The sequence below is a fragment of the Physeter macrocephalus genome, chromosome 3 (genome assembly GCF_002837175.3).
Source record: "Physeter macrocephalus isolate SW-GA chromosome 3, ASM283717v5, whole genome shotgun sequence".
In the NCBI taxonomy this organism is placed as follows: Eukaryota; Metazoa; Chordata; class Mammalia; order Artiodactyla; family Physeteridae; genus Physeter; species Physeter macrocephalus.
Window position 1 is genome coordinate 31,701,222 of NC_041216.1, and position 20,973 is coordinate 31,722,194.

Genomic DNA, 20,973 nt, shown 5'->3' on the forward strand with positions numbered 1-20,973 from the left:
TGGGTCCCGCCCTCTGTCGTCATCAGCCCGCGCTGACGCAGGAAGTGACGACGCTCCTGGCGCGCGCCGGGCGGTTTCTTCTCAGGCTCCGGGTCCGGCGGCGGCGGCGGCGTAGGGGTGAGTGGAGGCGGGCCGGGCCGGGCCGGGCCGGGCCGGGCGGGGCGGGGCGGGGTGGGGCGCGGCCGGCTCACCTAAACTCTCGGATTCCGGCGGGCCTCGGGCGCGTGGGCCGGGGCAGGCGACACTCCCCGCCTCCTCGGCCATCTCGCCCGGCGCGGAACTCGGGGTGGAGGAGGCGGCGGGCCCAGGAGTTCCCGAGCCAACTTCTGCCGGCCCGAACCCCGGGCTAGCGCGACTGAACCCCAAGAACCGGGAACCCGCGGCCTGGTCTGCGAGCGCGCCCTCGGAGCAACCACCCAGGCCTCCCCGTATCTCGTGCGGGGGCTGCAGCCGTCCGATGGGCCAGTGGCCCACGCAGCCCAGGTCGTCTTTCTTTTTTTTTTTTTTTTAATTTATTTTATTTATTTTTGGCTGTATTGGGCCTTCGTTGCTGCGCGCGGGCTTTTCTCTAGTTGCGGCGAGCGGGGGCTGCTCTTCTTTGCGGTGCGCGGTCTTCTCATTGCGGTGGCTTCTCTTGTCGCGGAGCAGGGTCTCTAGGCGCGCGGGCTTCAGTAGTTGCAGCACACGGGCTCAGTAGTTGTGGCTCGCGGCCTCAGTAGTTGTGGCGCACAGGCTTAGTTGCTCCGTGGCATGTGGGATCTTCCCGGACCAGGGCTCGAACCCGTGTCCCCTGCATTGGCAGGCGGATTCTTAACCACTGCGCCATACGGGAATCCCCCAGGTCGTCTTTCTAGTAAATCCTCCTGACGGCAAAAACAGTGCTTGGTGAGTGCCAGGTACTGAGCTACGAGCTTTACTGGGGTGATCTCCTTTAATCCCCAGTGGTGCTGTCATATAGGTGGTTTTCTTACCGTTTATGGAATGGTAAGCTGAGATGAAGGAACTAGCCCTGGACAGCACAGGAATGACAGCAAGGAGATTGGAATGCAAGTGGTCATTTTTCAGAGGAGCCCATCACTCTTTTTTTTTTAATCTTTCTTTCTAGTTTTTCAGTTTTTCTAAAATCGAAGTATAGTTGATTTACAATGTTGTGGTAGTTTCTGCTGTACAGCGAAGTGGTTCAGTCATACATGAATATACGTTCTTTTTTTATCTTCTTTTCCTTTACGGGTTTATCACAGGAAATTGTATATAGTGCCCTGTGCTCTACAGTAGGACCTTGTTGTTTATCCGTCCTGTGTATAAAAGTTTGCTTCTGCTGACCCCAAACTCCTAGTCCTTCCCCCCCACCCACAATCACAAGTCTGTTTTCTATGTATGTGACTCTGTTTCTGTTTTGTAGATAAGTTCATTTGTGTCTTTTCTTTCTTTTTTTTTTTGGCCGCGCGTGGCTTCTGGGATCTTAGTTCCCTGACAAGGGATTGAACCCAGTCCCCAGCAGTGAAAGCGCCGAGTCCTAACCACTGGACCGCCAGGGAATTCCCATTTGTGTCATATTTTAGATGCCACATATAAGTGCTATCACACGGTATTTGTCTTTCTCTTTCTGATTTAGTTTACTTAGTATGACAATCTCTAGGTCCATCCAAGTTGCTGCAAATGGCGTTATTTCATTCTTTTTTTAAAATTTTCATAATACATTTTTTAACCCAATATTTCTAAAATATTACTATTTCACCATGTAATAATCAGTGTAAAATTATTAATGAGGTATTTTACATTTTTTACACAAAGTCTTTGAAATCCAGTGTGTATTTTATACTTACAGCACAGCTTAATTCAGACTGGCCACAGTTGAAGTGCTCAATAGCTACATGTGGCTAGTGGCTGCCATTCTGGACAGCAGTTAATTTAAGGTGTGAATTCTATACACATTTATAATCTCAGACAAGTAGAGGTCATTTCCAACTGTACCCATGGACAAATTGATAGTGAATTCATATTTGGAATATTAATTATATAGCATTTGGACATGGAAAATTTATTCTTGAATTATGAATAAGTGGTTTAAGCGAACCCAATTATTGCATATTATTACATGCAGCTACTGAAATAGTCACTTCCACATATTACCACATTTGATCCTTTCAAAAAACACCTGGTAAAGGATCGTTATCGAGATTGAAACAGTAGACCTGTGCCCAATATCCACTTCACCCTTCTTCTAGTTTGCCTTTCTGAAAGGCAGAGAGTGGAACGCTGAATACTGTGTTTCCCAGACTCCCGTGAAACTAGGGTTCTCAATGTGATTTAGATTCAGTCAGTCAGATACACATACGTGAGATTTGAAGGCTGGAAGTGAGGCAGAGACTGCATTTGGGGGGGGCGCATTTTTGCCATTTTTACAGGCACAGGAACCGATTTTTTGGCAGCAGAATTAAAGAGACATGCCATTGTCCAGTCTCTACCTGTGGATATTGAGAAGCAGGGTCCTGGGGATCCATGTTGCTGGGGCAGATCAGAGCAAATACAGCATGGCTCTGGAGTCAGTGGCAGTAGCGGCAGTGTCTTTCTAATTAGGTGGACTTTTGAAAGTTGTGGTTTCCCAAAGATAGCCATAAATTCTGTGCGTCCTAGAACATTCTGCATCCTAATGGGGTGCTCTGGTGGTCTTTGAGCAGTTGTCTTCCGGTTCCAGTCCCATCCTTCCAAACTCTGGGGTGCTGGAGCTGGGGCTGCTCACTGCGTCTCCGCTTTGCCATCTGGCGCCCGCATAGGTTCTACCAATAGGAGGTAATAGAGGCTTGTCTTGGGTGTCCACAAGATGAGTAGATCTCCACACCTGCCCACCAGGATCTGGAAAGTTTATATAGAGACCTTAACGGGGTTCATTCGCATATGTAGTCCAAATGGTCTCAGTAACACATTGCTCTCTCCAGGCAGCATCCTTGAAAATGTATTTCATTCTTTTTTATGGCTGAGTAATAGTCCATTGTATATATGTACCACATCTTTATCCATTCATCTGTCAATGGATATTTAGGTTGCTTCCATATCTTGGCTATTGTAAATAGTGCTGCTATGAACATGGGGGAGGGGGTGTGTGTATCCTTTTTAATTATAGTTTTGCCTGGATATATGCCCAGGAGTGGGATTGTTGGATCATATGGTGGTTCTATTTTTAGTTTCCTGAGGAACCTCCATACTGTTCTGCGTAGTGGCTGAACCAACTTACATTCCTGCTAACAGTGTAGTAAGTTTCCCTTTTTTCCACACCCTCTCTAGCATTTGTTATTGATGGCCATTCTGACGGGTGTGAGGTGGTACCTTGTTGTAGTTTTGATTTGCATTTCTCTAATAATTATTATCGATGTTGAGCATCTTTACATGTAGCTATTGGCCATTTGTTTTCTTCTTTGGAGAAATGTCTATTTAGGTCTTCTGTCCTTTTTTCGATTGGGTTGTTTGTTTTTTTGTTGTTGAATTGTATGAGCTGTTGGTATATTTTGCAAATTAAGCTCTGTCAGTCACATCGTTTGCAAATGTTTTCAGCCAGTCCGTCCGTAGGTTGTCTTTTCATTTTGTTTATGGTTTCCTTTGCTGTGTAAAAGCTTGTAAGTTTGATTAGGTTCTATTTGTTTATTTTCGCTTTATTTCTGTTGCCTTGGGAGACTGGCCTAAGAAAACACTGGTGCCATTTATGTCAGAGAATGTTTTGCTTGTGATCTCTTCTAGGAGTTTTAGAGTGTCATGTCTTCTGTTTAAGTCTTTAAGGCGTTCTGAGTTGATTTGTGTGTGTGGTGTGAGGGTGTGTTCTAACTTCATTGATTTCCATGCAGCTGCCCAGCTTTCCCAGCACCGCTTGCTGAAGAGACTGTCTTTTTGCTGTTGTATGTTCTTGCCTCTTTTGTCGAAGATGAACTGACCGTAGGTGTGTGGGTTTATTTCTGGCAGGGCCCCTCCCTCCTAGCAAAGATTTGTACCGAAGCGCTCGGAAGCGGCAAGGCAAAGGTTCAGGAACAGCATAGCATCAAACCACAGTTTGTGGTGTCCTGACACAGTTTGAATTCTTTGTCTTTTTTGCAGTGTTTTAACTCAAATGGGTGATGAAAAGGACTCTTGGAAAGTGAAAACTTTAGATGAAATTCTTCAGGAAAAGAAACGACGGAAGGAACAAGAGGAGAAAGCAGAGATAAAACGCTTAAAAAATGTAAGCCATGTTTTTTAAGTAAGTGTTTTTTTTTAAAGGAGATTTAATTTCTTTGCCCTCGTTTTTCCATTAGAACAACGCTTCTTCGGTGAAGTTCTTTTGTACTTCCAAATGTCGCAGGTGAGCCCAAAATCTATTCTAAAAATTAACAAAAGCATTCAGATACTCAGTTTACGTTGACGGCAGATCGATAACATACTAAAGCTGCATATAGATGACCACAGCTACATGGAAAATAAAGTATTTTGAACCTAAAATCACTAGTGCGGTTGGGCTTATCTTTCTCATTTCATCATTATGTTCATGACACTGTTTCCAGTATTTTTAGTATAGTAGGAAGCTGCCTTGAAATTAGTGTTACTGTTTTACACCTTTCTTGGTTTGCCTAATAACATAGGAAAACTTTAGTAATTTGATAAGGGGCATTGAAAGAAATGCCTCTTCTGATAAGTTTAGCAGCAGACCTTTCTTACGTATTTATGAGTACTTTTTGAGATACTGTAAAGTATTTGGTGTATAAAATATGCTTTAAGGCTCAGTTCCGGCTAATATAAACAGCTAACATACTTGTCACAGAGTCTAATGTCCCTTGTCAGGTTCTGGGTTACAGAGTTATATGAAATTCTAATGTCACGGGATTTGAATGAAAGTTTTTTATATTTTATAACATTGGTCCACTCAAAGTGTGTATGAAAGTTTGTTTTCGGATGTTGGCAAGGTTTGAGTCTTATTAAAAATCGGCTTATCTGTAAGGAAGATCCCTTTCTCCTTGCTTCTTAGTCTGATGACCGGGACTCCAAGCGGGACTCCCTTGAGGAGGGGGAGCTGAGGGACCACCGCATGGAGATAACGATCAGGAACTCGCCGTACCGGAGAGAGGGCTCCACGGAGGACAGGTGAGCGGGCTGCGGCCGGGGCCCGCTGGCTGCAGGTGCACTCACCTGAGGAGACACGCTGAGCCCCGTGGCAGGGCCGTGGCCCCGGCCGGCCCTTCTCAGCGTTACTTTGAAACTTTGAGGTCATGGCCTGAGGTTTACCTCTTGATTGAAGTGACTCTTGTGTGGTGTCAGTTACCAGCTCTCCCCTCTTCTTAGGAAAAGCCTGAGCGTGGGTTCCTTTCTTTGTGATCATTCCGCGGTGAAGTGAACACCATTCACGTGGTACATTTAAAGAATTCTGCTGTACGTTTGTGATGATTTGTATAACGACTGTCTAAAATTATCTACAAATAAACCAAAGTAGCTGCTGAAAGATACTTGGAGCAAGGCCTTCAAGCAGAAACGGTCCTACCGAGGCCTGTATGTTCTGACGTTTCTTCCCGTGCCGCGCTTTCTCCTCACTTGTTTTCTCCTCATGTCCATCATCAAGCAGTTAAAAACAACATAACCAGAAATTAAGGCAAAAAGGCATAGGGTGTGAATTCTCCCAAGATTTTCGTTATATAATCGGTTGAAAATATTGTTAAATGACCTTTTGAGATCATTAAGTTTGATTAAAATTGTGGGACCTTTTTTAACAACTTTATTAGGTGTAAAAGACGAACTGCACAGATTTCAGGTGTGCGGTTTGATACGTTGTTATATACCTGTAACCTTTCCCCACGACCAAGATCATGAAGGTTCCTCAGAGAGGCCTTTTTGTTCCATGTTTCACATTGATTCCCCACTTAACACTTTCCATCTGAATCTGTATTTACTATACAGTTTGGGCTTAGGTTTCATAATGAACATCATCTTTTAGCTGGTGGTTGAGACTCACCTGTCTGTTGTGAACCCTTCATCTCTCTGGGTTGAAGACACTCCACGGTACCCCGGTGCTCCTCACGTTACTTTCTCAGGCGTCGTGTAATGCTGTGGTGTCTTATTTCAGAGGAGAGGAAGATGATTCTTTGGCTATCAAACCACCCCAGCAAATGTCTCGGAAAGAAAAAGCTCATCACAGGAAAGACGAAAAGAGAAAAGAGAAACGTAGGCATCGTAGTCATTCCGCAGAAGGGGGTACAAAGCATTTGTTTTCTTTTGTATTGTGTTCAGATGCGGTCTCGTTCCTATTTCATGATCTACTGCCTTCTCCAGAGCACAGTTGAAAGCGAAGAAAATAAAATTTTAGCTAAAAACATAAATTTATTGTAGATCATTCTGAATAGATACTTTGTTTTCCTTCTGTGTTTTCTTCTGTGTGTTTCCCCCTCATTGCATCGTTCTGGGCTAGTTTGTCTACCTACAAAATTGTCTTAATTCAACAAGGGAAAACACGTTTTCAATGCTAAATTGCTTTAACTAAAAAACAGATGCTTGAGAAAACTGAAATAATGGGTTTTATCTCATACCAGTATTAAAGAGCTTCTTAGGGGTGTTGGGAAAACTGGGCCTGGGGCCTGATATAAATCTCATTGTTAAACTCAGTTGGTTAACGTGGTGTATGACGTGATGTAGAAACTAAAAGGAGATAAGCTTTGTCCTGTATCCTTTACAAACGGTGATTTCTTTTTAAATCGTGAAACTAATACAGTCTAATCACAGTTTATTTAATACAGAAAATTAGAAAGAAAGATGGAGATCACAGTTCTGTTCAGTGATAATCACATTATTTTTGTTTTTTTTCTTAACTGGAGGCTTACTGCATAGAGTTTTTGTTGTTGTTGTTTTTGCGGTACGCGGGCCTCTCACCGCTGTGGCCTCTCCCGTTGCGGAGCGCAGGCTCCGGACGCGCAGGCTCAGCGGCCATGGCTCACGGGCCCAGCCGCTCGGCGGCACGTGGGATCTTCCCGGACCGGGGCACGAACCCGTGTTCCCGGCATCGGCAGGCCGACTCTCAACCACTGTGCCACCAGGGAAGCCCCTGCATAGAGTTTTATATTTTCATTCTTTTTTTTTTTTTTAACAGAAAGTCATGATTGTTTCTCCAAGTCCCTGAGTAGATATTTTTTCTTTTCTTCACTGGGTACTTTCAAGTTGAGTTTCTGGAGGTGAGGTTTCTTCATGTGATGCATCCTGTGTCCCACTAGGGAAGCACGCCAGAGTGAAGGAGAAGGAGAGAGAGCACGAGCGCCGTAAGCGGCACCGGGAGGAGCAGGACAAGGCCCGCCGGGAGTGGGAGCGGCAGAAGAGGAGGGAGCTGGCGCGGGAGCACTCCCGGCGGGAGAGGTGAGCCGGCGGCCCCGCGAGACGCGCCCGCGGGGAGCTGTGCTGCTGCTGGACGGAGCTGGGGGCCCGGCAGGAACCCAGAGGCGAGGAGCGAAGGTCTGGGCTGGACATACGGCAGTGGGGGAGGGAGGGGGGGGTGGCGGGCGGCTGGAGGAGGGGAGCGGCTGTCCGCGCCCGAGCCCAGCGCCCCCGGGGAGCAGGGCAAGGGCTGCTGTCCAGGCCTGGGTGGAGCCCTTCTGGGGGCACCCAGTCCCTGCACGTGAGTCCTGAGGCAGTGCGGGGAGGCCTGGGCTGTGGGCGATTCCCCGTCTGCTCACTCGGCAGGCGTGCGCTGAGCACCTGCTCTGCACCAGCTCTGTTCCCGGGGGCCTCGTCCAGGAAGACCAACAAGATGTGTTGCTTAGGGTTGTCTGGGGTCATAGCAGACATAGACTCTGGTTCTTCCAAACGACAAACAAAAGAAGAAGTAACAAAGGCAATCCCAGAGGCCTTGAAATGGCCCAGGAGCTGGGATACCAGACTCCTGCGCCTTCGTCTCCAGGTGCCTCTGTGTGGGCTTACAGTTCCAGGAGAGAGCGTCTGTCCACCCCAGATCTGTCTGCGTGACCCAGGTGTGAATCCTAGGGCCACCTCTGGGTCCTGTGGTCATTTCCAGAGAGAGCTTGGGAGCTGGGCTGCTCCACGGAAGGGAGGTAGCAGGCTGGAAGGTGCTGACATTCCCAGCAGCCGGGGCCGAACAGAGGGCAGGTACAGCAGGTGTGAGCAGAGCCTTCGTTCTCAGGACTCAGGGAGTGTGAGAGATGCGGCGGGGAGGTTGGGGTCCAAGGCCGCCGTGAGGCCAGCAGAGCCTTCAGTGTCCTGGCTGCTGGCACACGACACAGCCGCATTTGCCAAGCCCTGTGCTCTGTCCAGTGTGGTCCAGTCACACAGCTGTGCAGACACAGTGGTGACCCCAAGGAAGCCAAGCTTGAAAATAAAGAGAAGCACATGGAAAAATGCAGCAGTGGCCACATTGTACAAGGGAGACAAGTTCACAGGGTTATTAGCCCAGCGGCTTACTAAACAGCAACAACTGGGAGGAAAAATTCAAGTGCGGGGTTGCTGCAAGACGTTACCTAGAATGTCTAGTTTTCAATAAGAAGTTTTGAGACATACGAAGACATAAGAAGGTTTGACCCCGTATCAAGGAAGAAAGACATAGTAGACAGCGTTTCCAGATTTGGCGAAGCCTTGGAAGCAAGGAACTTGAAGATGGAGCAACAGACTTCATGCCTTCTGAAGACAGAGACGAAAGGATCTTCAGTCTCAAGATCTGTGGGACAGCATCCCGTGTACCAGCACGCGTGTGGCGTGTGGGAGGGAAGGGAGGGCACAGAGGTAGGTGGCTTTTAAATAATGACTTGAGTACTTCCCAAATTTGACGAAAACTGTTTTATCTACACATCCGAGAAACTCAGTGGGCCCCGGGTAGGATAAGTACAAAGTCACAGCCACACTGGGGAAGCTAGTGAGAAATTCATGAAGGGCAGCAGCGAGCAGAAACGGGGCGCTGCGGGCAGGAGCCCGGGCAGCCCGGGATTTTGTATCCACCACAGCCAGCCTCAGAAGTGAGGGGCAAATAAAGGCCTTCCCAGGTGAACAGAGGCTGGGGGGCAGCTGGACACAGCACTGCAGCCACAGCCGCGGGACATGCATCGCCCCAAGAGCTCCTGGGATGAATTTTCAACAGAGACCGTGTGCCAGGCCGTGGAACAAGTCTCACATTTAAAAGAATTGAGGCCATACAAAGTATGCCCTCTTATCACAGAAGAATTCAATTAGAAGTCAGCAACAGGGCTTCCCTGGTGGCGCAGGGGTTAAGAATCCGCCTGCCAATGCAGGGGACACGGGTTCGAGCCCTGGTCCGGGAAGATCCCACATGCTGCGGAGCAACTCAGCCCGTGCGCCACAGCTACTGAGCCTGCGCTCTAGAGCCTGTGAGCCACAACTGCGGAAGCCTGCGCGCCTAGAGCCCGTGCTCCGCAACAAGAGAAGCCACCGCAATGAGAAGCCTGCGCACCGCAACAAAGAGCAGCCCCCACTCGCCACAACTAGAGAAAGCCCGCGCGCAGCAACGAAGACCCAACGCAGCCAAAAATAAATTTATATTTAAAAAAAGCAACAGAACGAAACCTGGGGAAATCCTCAAATGTTGGGAATCTAACAACCCCTTTGTGAAAAACCCATGGCCCGAAGAAAAAATTGTAAGGAAAAACAGAATATTTTGAACTTTTTTTTTTTTGGTCGTGACGCAAAGCTTGTAGGATCTTAGTTCCCTGACTAGGGATGAAACCCAGGCCCCAGCAGTGGAAGCGCCAAGTCCTAACCATTGGACCGCCAGAGAATTCCCTGAAAATATTTTGATCAAGATGAGAGCAAAGACAATGTGTCAAAACCTAGGATGCAGCTGAGCTTAGAGTGAAGTGTTTCAGCTGTAAGCAGCTAAACCAGAAAGCAGAAAAGGAAGTTGTCGAATCAATAACCTAACCTTCTACCCAAAGAAACCAGAAAAAAGCAGACTCATCCCAAAGCAAGCCGAAGAAACGTTGGGAAATGCAGGGCAGGCAGAAGCGGGGGCGGGGTTGGCCACGGGCGGTGCGATCAGTGGATGCTGGGAGGGTCCTGAAGCCGGCTTGTGCAGGTTGCCCGATTCCAGGGAGGTGTTCAGAGACACTGAGCTCGCTGGTTGAATTCTATATGTAAGTTATACCTCCACTTTTTGTGTTTGTTTTGCCATACTGCGCGGCACGAAACCGAAACCGCACCCCCTGCACTGGAAGTGCGGAGGCCTAACCGCTGGGCCGCCAGGGAAGCCTCCTTCTGCTTTTATTCGGGGATAGTTTGGATTCACTGGCATTTATAAGATAGTGTGTGGAGCCCAGTAGCCTTGGTCCGGCCCCTCCAGCGGTGACGCCTGTGTGGGCAGCCCTGGCGGCCCAGGTTGCGCTCTCGTAATGCTGCATTTTTTGTTTAACGTGTTCGCTTTTCAAGTTGTATTTGGACTTAACCCTGTAGGGACCTGAGAGTTAACAGATTGATGAGCGCTCACTCTTTGGCGTCCGGTGCCGCCGGCCCCACGTGTTTCGGTCACTGGTCACTGACATCTCCTGAGCCCCACACTCAGCTGTGGCCCCAGGAGCCGCCAGCTGTGGCCCAGGCCTGTGGCTGCCCCGCCCTTCCCCAGATGGGCTCTCCCACCCCTTGGAGGCCCAGGAAGACTTGGCTGCTGGTAGAGGTGGATTTACGTTGCGTGCACGGAGGGAGAGCCTCTTGGCGAGTGTCAGTAGAGCTGCCGAGCAGAATGTTCTGGAGCCAGTGGGGTTTCTGCCCCAGGCCGTTGTTACCTCCTGGTAGCAGCACTTCCTTCCGTGCGACTCTTTAGGAACGAGGTTCCCAGGACGCACATGCGTGTATGTTCTGCTTTGAAAGAGCTCTTTGAGGGTGGAACAGCCCAGAGAAATAGTTTATAAGCGCGAGCAAAAGCACTGGGGGCGAAAAGGAGGACTTCCTGTTTCGGGGGGGAAAATCTGGCGCGTGCTGGTTCCAGGGACCGCCTCGAGCAGTTGGAGAGGAAGCGAGAGCGGGAGCGCAAGATGCGGGAGCAGCAGAAGGAGCAGCGGGAGCAGAAGGAGCGCGAGCGGCGGGCCGAGGAGCGGCGCAAGGAGCGAGAGGCCCGGCGGGAAGGTGGGGGCGGGGCCGGCGGGGGCGGGGCTGGGGGCGGGGCGACCCTGCGGCTCCTGGGGTGTGTGGGCTGGCTGGCCCAGACAGCTGTGTCTGGGGTCCACACACGGGGGGCAGGCCCAGGCTGGAGACGTGGGTTCTGGACCCTGCCTTTTGACCAGTAGCAGTCTAGAAAGCCCACCTGGGTCCTCTGGTCGCTTCCTGTCCTCCATTCCGGTGCTGTGGGGGGCGGGGGGGGCCCCTGTGTGCCATGGGAAAGGGGGCTGCCGGCACCACCTCCTTTCTGTTCTCATGCGCAGTGTCTGCACATCACCGGACAACGAGAGAGGACTATGGCGACAAGGTGAAAGCCAGCCACTGGAGTCGGAGCCCACTCCGGCCGCCTCGAGAGAGGTTTGAGCTGGGGGACAGCCGGAAGCCAGGTGAGGCTGCATAGCGGTAGCTGGGCCGGCGCGTGGCGGTCTTGGCGAGGGGCGCCTGAGCACAAAAAGTGGCTGCCGCTTCACATCACGAGGCGCTAAGCGCTGGTGTGTGAGGGGGGCCATGTACGAAATCAGTTTATCAGCTGAAACGTTTGTTACTGGTCCTTTGAAGAGTTGTCTTCCTCCCGGGTAGCTGGGTGAGCTGTTCCTCATACAAACTGAAGTCAGTCTTCGTATGAGAAGCGCCATCGAATCTTGTTAGTTTCAGACGTTTTCCCACATTCACCTTCGATGGTTTGTTCCATAAGTAAAAGAAGAGAAAGTGGAAGAGAGAGACCTGCTGTCCGACCTGCAGGACGTCAGCGGCAGCGAGAGGAGGACCAGCTCAGCGGAGTCCTCGTCAGGTAGCCGCTCGCCCGGCCGCGCCCAGGCCCGTGGCCCCCCGGGGGCGAAGCTCACTGCTGCCTGTTTCCTTCCTGAAGCGGAATCAGGGTCAGGTTCCGAGGAGGAGGAGGAAGAGGAGGAGGAGGAGGAGGAAGAGGGGAGCAGCAGCGAAGAGTCGGAGGGGGAGGAGGAGGAGGAGGAGGAAGAGGAGGAGGAGGAGACCGGGAGCAACTCCGAGGACGCGTCCGGACAGTCAGCCGGTGAGCACGCCCGCCCGCCCGCGGGTTAACTCCCTAAGAGCATAGAAGCTACAGGTGGGTGATTTGAAATCGCAGTAAAAATGTACCCAGATTGAAAATGCCCGGCTGGCTGGGACTTACATGAGGCTCCCGAGTCGACGACATCGGGCGCCCCTTGCTTCCTTGTCGGCTAAAGCGGACTGCGCTTCTGCTCGTGGAGGGTCCGAGCTGACACCTGTGTCCTTTACAGAGGAAGTGAGTGAAGAAGAAATGAGTGAAGAGGAGGAGCGAGAGAATGAAAACCACGTGTTGGTTGGTGAGAGGCCCCCCGAGTGGTGGGTCACCTCCTCCTCGTCTGCCCCTGACCTGGGGGCTGACCCACGTTTGACTTGTGAGGGGGGCAGCGACCTAAGAAATAACCTTTCTCAGGCACGTCGTGCCCCGGGAACTACAGGGAGCGCCTGGCTGGTGCGTCCCAGAACCCAGCTGGCTCGCGGGGAGCTGCTTCCCCCAGCACCCCGCACTTGGCCGCTTGGGCCCGTGGGGGCCGGCGTCCCTTAGAAGGGACAGTGCTAAATGAGCGCCATCCTGAGGGTGCTGGGCTTGGACACCAGGGGAGGCTGGGAAATGCCGGCTCGACTCCGACCACAGGGCCGTTGCCGACCAGGGGCTGCATGGCCTCCGCGGGCAGCCAGGCAGAGCCCTCTGGCCGGTGGCCGGCAGTTCTGGGCGGGCCTTGGAGCTCGCGACCGGGGTCAGGGCTCACAGTGGTCCTAGCCTGGCCAGTGGCCCCAAGACACGGTGCCCTCTGTCCAGGGCGTTGGGACGCGCAGCCCGTGCCTGGCCCCCCGGGGCTCTCAGTATGGCTTCTTCCTGCACTCGCTGTCTCCACCGCCCCCCGAACGGGTGAGGTAGCTGCACTTGCTCGTTCTTGGTTCGTAATTGGGTTGAACTTTTGAAGTTCCAGAGTCACGATTTGACCGCGATTCTGGAGAGAGCGAAGAGGGGGAAGAGGAGGTGGGTGAGGGCACCCCCCAGAGCAGCGCCCTCACCGAGGGGGACTTCGTGCCCGACTCCCCAGCCCTGTCACCCATCGAGCTCAAACAGGAGCTGCCCAAGTACCTGCCCGCCCTGCAGGTGAGGTGCCCTCCCCACCCCGGGCCTGGCTCTGCTTTGCTGCTCGTGGGCGGGGCCGGTTGCTGAGAGCAGAAGCCGGGTCCCCGCTGTGGGTGTCTGTCACTGGGCGGGCCTGGCCACCGGCCACCGGCCTCTCACATGTCCCCGATCATGGTCCGGCCTCTCGTCCAGCAGTCTCGGGGGGAGGACAGTTCCTGCGTCTGCAGCCAGGACGCCCGCCAGGGGCCCCATGTGGAGGGGGCAGGCAGCCTGGTGGGCGGTCAGCTCTGCGGTCACTTCTGCCTCGGCCTGGGCTGACTGGGCACCTGCTCCCCTCGCCCGGTCGTTGTGCAGGGGTCGGAGGGCAGTGCTATGAGTCAGCCCACGTTTTCTGTTGGGAAAAGTCGGTAACAACGATGCTGGAGGGAGGGGGTTGGAGAGGGCAGGTCTCCAGAGAGTGAGCGGCCTCAGGTGCTCCGGGCGCCCCAAGGCCAGTGGCCCAGCCCCAAGTGCCGCCCCAGCTCCTGGGGGTTTCCTGCGCCAGCTGGGGGTGCAGTGCACAGGGCCACTCCTGTCCCAGCCTCGTCTTAGGATGAGGTGGCTGGAGGTGGCGGGGTGGGGGTTGCCCAGGGCCGGTTTTTGGATAAAGGGGCACGTGCTCACTGAAGCGAGGAGAGTGTTCCCGGGCCGGGCCGCTGCCCGCGCGCCCTGCGGACCCTCCTGACACGTCCGGCGGGGCTTCCCTCTGGGGTGTGGCCCCGATGCCGCGCCCTCATGCTGGTGCTTCTTCCCAGGGATGCCGGAGTGTGGAGGAATTCCAGTGCCTGAACAGGATCGAAGAAGGCACTTACGGGGTGGTGTACAGAGCGAAGGACAAGAAAACAGGTGGGGCGGGTCCCAGGATGGTCCCCCAAAGGGAAGGGGTGGCGTGGCGCCGGCACCTTCAGCGTCAGGGTCGCTGGGTATCGTTTCCTGCTATCCTGGTTGTCGCCCCTCCTCTGGTGCTGGGCCTCAGCCTTGCCTTACCTGACGGGTGCACACCTGAGCAGCTGGCCCCTTGGCGCCTCCGGAGGCCGGAAGTCGGCCTGACCACGAGGCTCCGTGCCGCTTGCTTGCAGCCTCAGGCAGGTGTGCCCCCTGGGCGGGGCCTCAGAGAAGCAGTCGAGGCCTGAGCACCTGGGGGAGGCCGGCCGGCCACGTCCGTGATCGTGGGGGAGCGGCGCTGAGACAGGAAGAGCGCGTGGGTGGAAGAGTGTTTGCTCAACGGCGGGCTTCCCGGCGCTTTCTTTGCAGACGAAATCGTGGCTCTGAAGCGGCTAAAGATGGAGAAGGAGAAGGAGGGCTTCCCGATCACATCGCTGAGGGAGATCAACACCATCCTCAAGGCGCAGCACCCCAACATCGTCACCGTCAGGGTGAGGCCGCCGGCCCACGTGCCTCTGCCCCGCGGGGCCCCCAAGTGCTACACCCCGGTGGCCGTCGCACTGAGGAGGTCCCTGCTGTCACCCAGTGTCTGGGCCCTGGGATTTCAGGTCTCTTGGGAGAGCCGGCGGTGGCGGGGCTGGCCTGGGACCCCCGGGCCACGGGACCTGCTGCCGTTTCCTAGGAAATCGTCGTGGGCAGCAACATGGACAAGATCTACATCGTGATGAACTACGTGGAGCACGACCTCAAGAGCCTCATGGAGACCATGAAGCAGCCCTTCCTGCCGGGTAGGGCCCGAGTCAGCCCCGCTGGTGTGGCCCTAGACTCCGATGCCTCTGGGGACGTCCCACGCTCAGGTCGCCTGGGGGCGGGAGTGCTGAACTTGAACTCTGACCCTGTGGCACTGGGTGTGTGTGAGTGCCTGGGTGCCGGGAGGCTTGGTGGCTGCTGAGGCAGCCGATGACGGCTGGACCCGGGGGACCAGCCGCGTGCTGCCCTGTCGCCATCCAGGGGAGGTGAAGACCCTGATGATCCAGCTGCTGCGCGGGGTGAAGCACCTGCACGACAACTGGATCCTGCACCGAGACCTCAAGACGTCCAACCTGCTGCTGAGCCACGCCGGCATCCTCAAGGTGCGCCCCGGGGGCGGCTGGGGGGGCCGGCTCCCAGGCAGGGAGTTGTCCGCAGCCCGCCCTCTGTCCTCAGGTGGGGGACTTCGGGCTGGCGCGGGAGTACGGGTCCCCTCTGAAGGCCTACACCCCGGTGGTCGTGACCTTGTGGTACCGTGCCCCCGAGCTGCTGCTCGGCGCCAAGGTGAGTGTGGGCGTGCGGGCGTCCGCCCTGGGCGCGCTGACCCGCCAGCCCCTGAGTGCTTCCTGACCCCCAGGAGTACTCCACGGCCGTGGACATGTGGTCGGTGGGCTGCATCTTTGGGGAGCTGCTGACTCAGAAGCCGCTGTTCCCTGGCAAGTCGGAAATCGATCAGATAAACAAAGTGTTCAAGGTGGGTGCCCCTGGGGACGTGTGCAGGCGCCCAGGCCAGGTGACCCTTCCCTGCAGGGCCCGGCTATTTGAGACGCCACCCTGTTTTAGGACCTGGGGACCCCCAGTGAGAAAATCTGGCCCGGCTACAACGACCTCCCCGCAGTCAAGAAGATGACCTTCACCGAGTACCCGTATAACAACCTCCGCAAGCGCTTCGGGGCTCTGCTCTCAGACCAGGGCTTTGACCTCATGAACAAGTGCGTCCCTTCCTGTGCCCCGCCCTCAGCCCGCCTCCTCCCCGCCCCGCCCCGCCCCGCCCCTGCCAAGTGCCTTGTTCTCCCAGGTTTCTGACCTACTTCCCTGGACGGAGGGTCAGCGCAGAGGACGGCCTCAAGCACGAGTACTTCCGCGAGACACCCCTCCCCATCGACCCCTCCATGTTCCCCACATGGCCCGCCAAGAGCGAACAGCAGAGGGTGAAGCGGGGCACCAGCCCCCGGCCCCCAGAGGGAGGCCTGGGCTACAGCCAGCTGGTGAGGGGCGGGCTGGCGGCGGGGAGCGGGGTCCCCGAGGCGGGGTTGGCCCAGCCGGGGCCCCACGAAGCCGCTGTGTCCACAGGGTGACGACGACCTGAAGGAGACGGGCTTCCACCTCACAACCACGAACCAGGGGGCCTCGGCCGCCGGCCCAGGCTTCAGCCTCAAGTTCTGAGGCTCAGAGCTGACCCCGGACCCACCTTGGGGAGCGCCGACCGCTGAGGCCCAGCTGGGACAGCGGCAGACACTGGAGGCGGCGTCTGGGTCCAGACCCCCGTCCTGCCCTGACCAGGTGCCGCCACTGCCACGGGGCTGCCGTGGACGCGACCTCAAGTCTAGGACTGGCTGCTGGCCTCGTGGGATTTTCCATGTTTTCATTTTATCTTGGCTTGTAAATTTGTAGAATTAAATCACGTTTTCCTTGCCGTGGGAGGAAAGGCTGTGTTTTTTCAGATGTATCAGACTTGCCCTGCGAGGAGAGGACAGGCATCCACACACCCCCCCGCACACACACTCAGCCACGGTGACCACCGGTGGCCGCGCCGGTCGGGTGCTGGCTGTGACTGGGAACAGAGCTGCGGGGGGTTTGGTACTTTTTAATTTTCCGGCTGCTGCTCCAGCACCTTCCTGCCCCTCACCCAGGGCCCCAGAGCCAGGCACGCGAGCTCGCAGCCACAGCGGGGGTTTTGTACAACGTTGTTACGTGTTTTAAGATGTAGTAAAATATTCTTGGAGGAAGGGTCTGGCATTTCCTTCTTTAAGTGGCTGGTCCTGTGCTGGGTCCTGGGCCTCCTGGGGCGGGGGGAGCCCCAGCCCCTACACTCAAGGAGGGAGGCGTGAAAGGCAGTCTCTGTGGGCTCAGCTCTCTGCAGCCCGCATGTCCTCCAGCTACTGGTCTGGCTGGACCAGGGTGTCGCTTGGGCAGAAGGGGACTTGTCACTGCCCGGGGCCCCCAGCTGCACTGAGCTAGTTCCTCCTGCGGGCGCCCCCAGCCTCCCGCCGCCCCCTCTCACCCCACTCCGTTCAGGGAGGCCTTGCAGCCACAGGGCCCACCCCCTTCCCAGCCCTGAGCCCACGCGAGACCCCCGGCCCCACTGGCTCAGCGCGCCGGCCCTGGTGATGCTGCTGGCGCCTGGGCCTCGGGTTACCCACTGTTCCAGGCCCGGCCTGGAGAAGCCCCTCTCGGCCTGTCTCTGTGGATGGCATCCTCCCTGCAAGGAACTGGCTGCAGGCTCCGCACCCCGTGGGCCAAGACTGGCCGCCCACCCTCCCAAGAAAGGGCCAGGAGACTTGAGAGAGAAAGTGCTTTATCAGCATCCTCAGCCCTGCGGGCGGCGCTCAGCTCCGCAGGCGGACGCGCCAGGAGTAGGTGCTGAGCACGTGCTGCCGCCGGCGCACCACGCACGTGTAGGTGCCCTCGTTGATGGCGTTGGCGATGATGCTCAAGTGCGCGCTGCCCAGCGCCAGGTAGCCGGGGTAGGAGAACTCCAGGGGCTCCTGGTCCTTGTACCAGCTGCGGGGAGGGTGGAGGGCTGGGCAGGGTCCCGAGTCCCCCGCCCACCCTCGGGTGCCCAGGCAGGGTCACTCACTACACTTTGCCTTTCTTGTGGAGGATCTTCTGGCCGCAGCGGAAGGTCACATTCCTGCCCTCGGGCACCAGCCGGGTTTTGGTCCTGGGGGGCGGCACGGTGGCAGCCACCGTGGGGAAGGGGAACTCTGCTCGTACGGGGTGGGGGGGCGGAGGTCACATCAGTACCCGGCGCCCCGGCCAGACGCAGGCCGGTGCCTGACACCCAAGCTCACCGTAGCAGAAGTCGCAGCTGCTGGGACACAGCCTCTTCATGAGCCTCTGGCGGGCGTCGCAGAAACCCCTCCGCGCCCAGGACGCGCACACGAACAGCCGGTCCAGACAGCCTGCAGGGGGGCAGCCTGGCCTCAGGGCCCACCCGCCCCGGCCCCTGGCCCCGGGCCCCGCCCGCCCAGGCCCCGCACTCACCGTAGAGCCGGTGCAGCCCCCACATCTCGTCCTGCGACAGCGCCTTCCAGCCACGCAGCGTGGCGTTGAGGTGCATGAGCGCCCGGCCGTGCTGGGAGTGCATCAGGCCCAGCGCGTGGCCGATCTCGTGGGCCGCCACGTGCACCAGGTCGGTGAGCCACACGCCTGCGGGCCCCGCCGGTCAGCTCCCGGGACCCGGCCCAGCCCTCCGCCGCCCCCCACCCCCGCCCGCCCGCCCGCCGGCCCGCCGGCCTTGCCCCCGAGGCCCGAACAGCTGCTGCAGTGCCGGGAGCCTCCCTCGGGCAGCCGTGGGAAGATAACAGTGTTCCAGGCTGGCGAGGCGGTGAGCTGGCCCCCAGGAATGCAGCTCCAGCTCGGGCTCCAGCGGTGTGGGGGGAGAGGGCTTCAGGGCTCCCGGAACCCAGGCTTACGACCTCCTCCCAGCCTGCCCCTGCCCGCCTCCCTGATCCCAAATCCCAGCCATGACCCCCCGCCAAAGCCCTCCCGCTGTGCCCGCCGTGGTGCGAGGGCCCCACGGGAGGCCAGGCCGGCGTCACCTTTCTTCCAGCTGTAGCGTGTGGGGCCCAGGACCCAGTACTCGCTGTCGTCAAAGTGGATGCCGCCGTGCGGGGGGAAGAAGGCGTGGGCCAGCTCGCCCGTGGGGCCGTCGAAGCAGTGGTGCGTCGGGGAGACCAGGCAGTCCGTGTGGTTGACCGGGTAGAAGCCTGCGGGAGCACCGGACTGAAAGGGGGCCTTGGGGCGGGGCGGGGGCGGGGGCACGGCGCCCACCTATGCGGAGGTCGCTGGGCTGCTCAGGGGCCACCTCGCGGAAGCTGAAGGGGGACACGTCACTCCACATGCGGAAGGCGGCGGCCAGGCCCCGCCGGGTCTCGCTGGGGCTGAGCAGGTTCCTCGGGAAAGAGAGGATCCTGGGGTGGGAGTCATGGTCAGGGGTGGCAGCCAGGCAGCACCGGTCCCCCCCTCCAGGGCCAGGGTCGCACCTGTATGTGAGGTTGAAGTGGTCCCAGCGCAGCCGGGTCGGGGTCAGCGTGTAGCGGCGTCTGCGGGGCGCCTGGGGGTGCGGCGGGCCAAGGCTTGGGGTGGCGAGCACACCCGCGGTCGGGGGCACAGCGTCTCCCTTCGAGGGAAGCAAGTGCCCCGTGGGGAGGCAGCAGGGACTGTCCCCAAGCCCCAAGCCGCGAGGAGAAGGGCCTCGAAGGACGGGAGGGCGCGCGCTCCAGGGAGCGCTGACGTCTCTCCAGGGAGGGAGTTTTTGTCTTTCGGCATTTTCTGGTTTTCCATCCCGAGCCAGGGCTACTTAACAGCCAGAAAGAAAAACCTTACTAAAAACAGGCCAGGTCGGAGTGGGCGGAGCTGCCGGCAGATGCTGCCCCCCGCCCCCCGCTCCCCCATCAACGGACACGGAGTCGCCGACTCAGGCCCGGACGCGCAGCCGGGGCCGACCCGCCCGCTCTCCCGCGCCCGCTCTCACCTGCGCTGCGCTCGCCACCGGCCGGTTCCCCAGGGCCCCCGGCCGGGCCAGCAGCACGAGCGTGGGGAGGAGGCAAAGCGCGCCCAGCACGGCTCCGAGCAGGCGGGCCCGGTCGCGGGCCCCCGACGCCGCTGCGGGGACGCAGGCCCCGCGGCCCATGGCGCCTGCGGACTCGCTGTCGGGGCTCAGGCGGCGGGGCAGCGCGGCGGCGGCGGCGGCGGCGGCGGCTCGGGTTACAGCCCTGAGGGGGAGGGCGCGCGGCTGCCCCGAAAGGAACCAGCTGGCCGCCTGCTGTCGGGAGCACCCCCGACACCTCCAGCCTGGGGTGCGGGGACCCGGGCCTGTGGGTCGGTGGCGGTGGCCTGGGCAGGGCCCACTGGGCGGGGTCACTTGGCGGTGGGGGGCGGGTTGCGAGGAGGGCCCCGGACGCCGGGGAAGGGACGGACACCGGGGGCTCGGGCTTAGGCAGGAGTGGTCAGCCGGCTCCCCAAACTCGCTGGGAGTTGACTGACTTGGCAGCTTTTCTCCCAAACGGAGTCCCCCTGGACACCGGCTGAGACCCGGCAGTGGGACCTCCATCCTGGCCAGCTCGGGACACGTCCCCTGCAGGCGCTGGCTGACAGGGACCCCGCGAGAGGGGAGGGATGCGACGGGAGGGAACGTGGCAAGTGAGCACCGGGCTGAGGAAGAGGGAGGAGGAGGCGCCTGCGGAGCAAGGCTTGGGGTGCCAGGAGGGAGGGGGACCTGCAGGGGCCAGCGGAAGGACCCATGGAGGGTGACAGGGACAGCGCACAAGGGGCGGGGGGCGGGGGGCGGCGCAGGAATCCCCACCAGGCGCTGCCTGCCGAGCGCACACAGGGCCGAAGGCGGGGGACCGGGTGTCCTGGGGGCGGAAGACTCGACGGGACGGCTTTCAGGTCATGCCTGACAGAGGAGCTGAGCCAGGCGGGATGTAGGCGAGGGCGCCTCTGGGCTTGGGGAGCCGGGATCCAGGGCGGGACGGGCCTCCCGCCGGGGCGGAGCGGCCGGGGGGGAGGGGAGACGGGGTGGGGGCTGGGCCAAGTCAGAGGAGGCGCGGGGGCGGGCAGGGGAGGGGGGGGACTGGCCCTCCCCATTCTCCACCCAGGCCTTGAGCCCAGTGACAGTGGCGCGCCGGGCCAGCGGGGTCAGCGCCAAGTGGCTGGCTGGCAGCCTTGAGGCTCCAGGGGAGCATTTCGGTGGTTCTTGGAAAGCGCCCGGCCGCAAGGCCCAGACCAGGGCAGTGCCCGCCGCCCCCACGGCTAAACGTTTGCGCCGACAAACC

The 20,973-nt window shown here is 57.8% G+C and overlaps 2 protein-coding genes across 6 annotated transcripts; one reads left to right on the forward strand and one right to left on the reverse strand.

Annotated features, from left to right (window-relative positions):
• The first annotated feature begins 14 nt into the window (after positions 1–14).
• Positions 15–16,607, forward strand: CDK11B (cyclin dependent kinase 11B). Of its 5 annotated transcripts, none has more exons than XM_028487963.2 (20): positions 15–117; positions 4,087–4,210; positions 4,991–5,106; positions 6,080–6,207; positions 7,218–7,356; positions 10,943–11,079; positions 11,376–11,498; positions 11,807–11,902; positions 11,981–12,142; positions 12,372–12,437; positions 13,083–13,258; positions 14,032–14,122; positions 14,531–14,652; positions 14,844–14,949; positions 15,173–15,294; positions 15,368–15,475; positions 15,549–15,665; positions 15,755–15,903; positions 15,990–16,179; positions 16,265–16,607. In XM_028487963.2, exons 2-20 carry the CDS (start codon positions 4,100–4,102, stop codon positions 16,355–16,357), a joined length of 2,352 nt encoding a protein of 783 aa, XP_028343764.1. In that variant the 5' UTR covers positions 15–117; positions 4,087–4,099; the 3' UTR covers positions 16,358–16,607. The 5 variants fall into 5 exon arrangements, with proteins under 5 accessions (XP_028343764.1, XP_023981235.1, XP_028343763.1 ...); XM_024125467.3 differs by lacking the exon at positions 15–117 and adding an exon at positions 244–483; XM_028487962.2 differs by lacking the exon at positions 15–117 and adding an exon at positions 244–483 and having other exon boundaries at positions 13,089–13,258.
• An 865-nt stretch (positions 16,608–17,472) lies between these two features.
• Positions 17,473–20,899, reverse strand: MMP23B (matrix metallopeptidase 23B). Its single transcript, XM_024125485.2, has 8 exons — positions 19,671–20,899; positions 19,180–19,316; positions 18,968–19,107; positions 18,736–18,903; positions 18,179–18,343; positions 17,986–18,096; positions 17,772–17,898; positions 17,473–17,695 (listed from the first exon to the last, which is right to left on the reverse strand). Exons 1-8 carry the CDS (start codon positions 20,247–20,249, stop codon positions 17,521–17,523), a joined length of 1,602 nt encoding a protein of 533 aa, XP_023981253.2. The 5' UTR covers positions 20,250–20,899; the 3' UTR covers positions 17,473–17,520.
• Between the last annotated feature and the right edge of the window lie 74 nt (positions 20,900–20,973).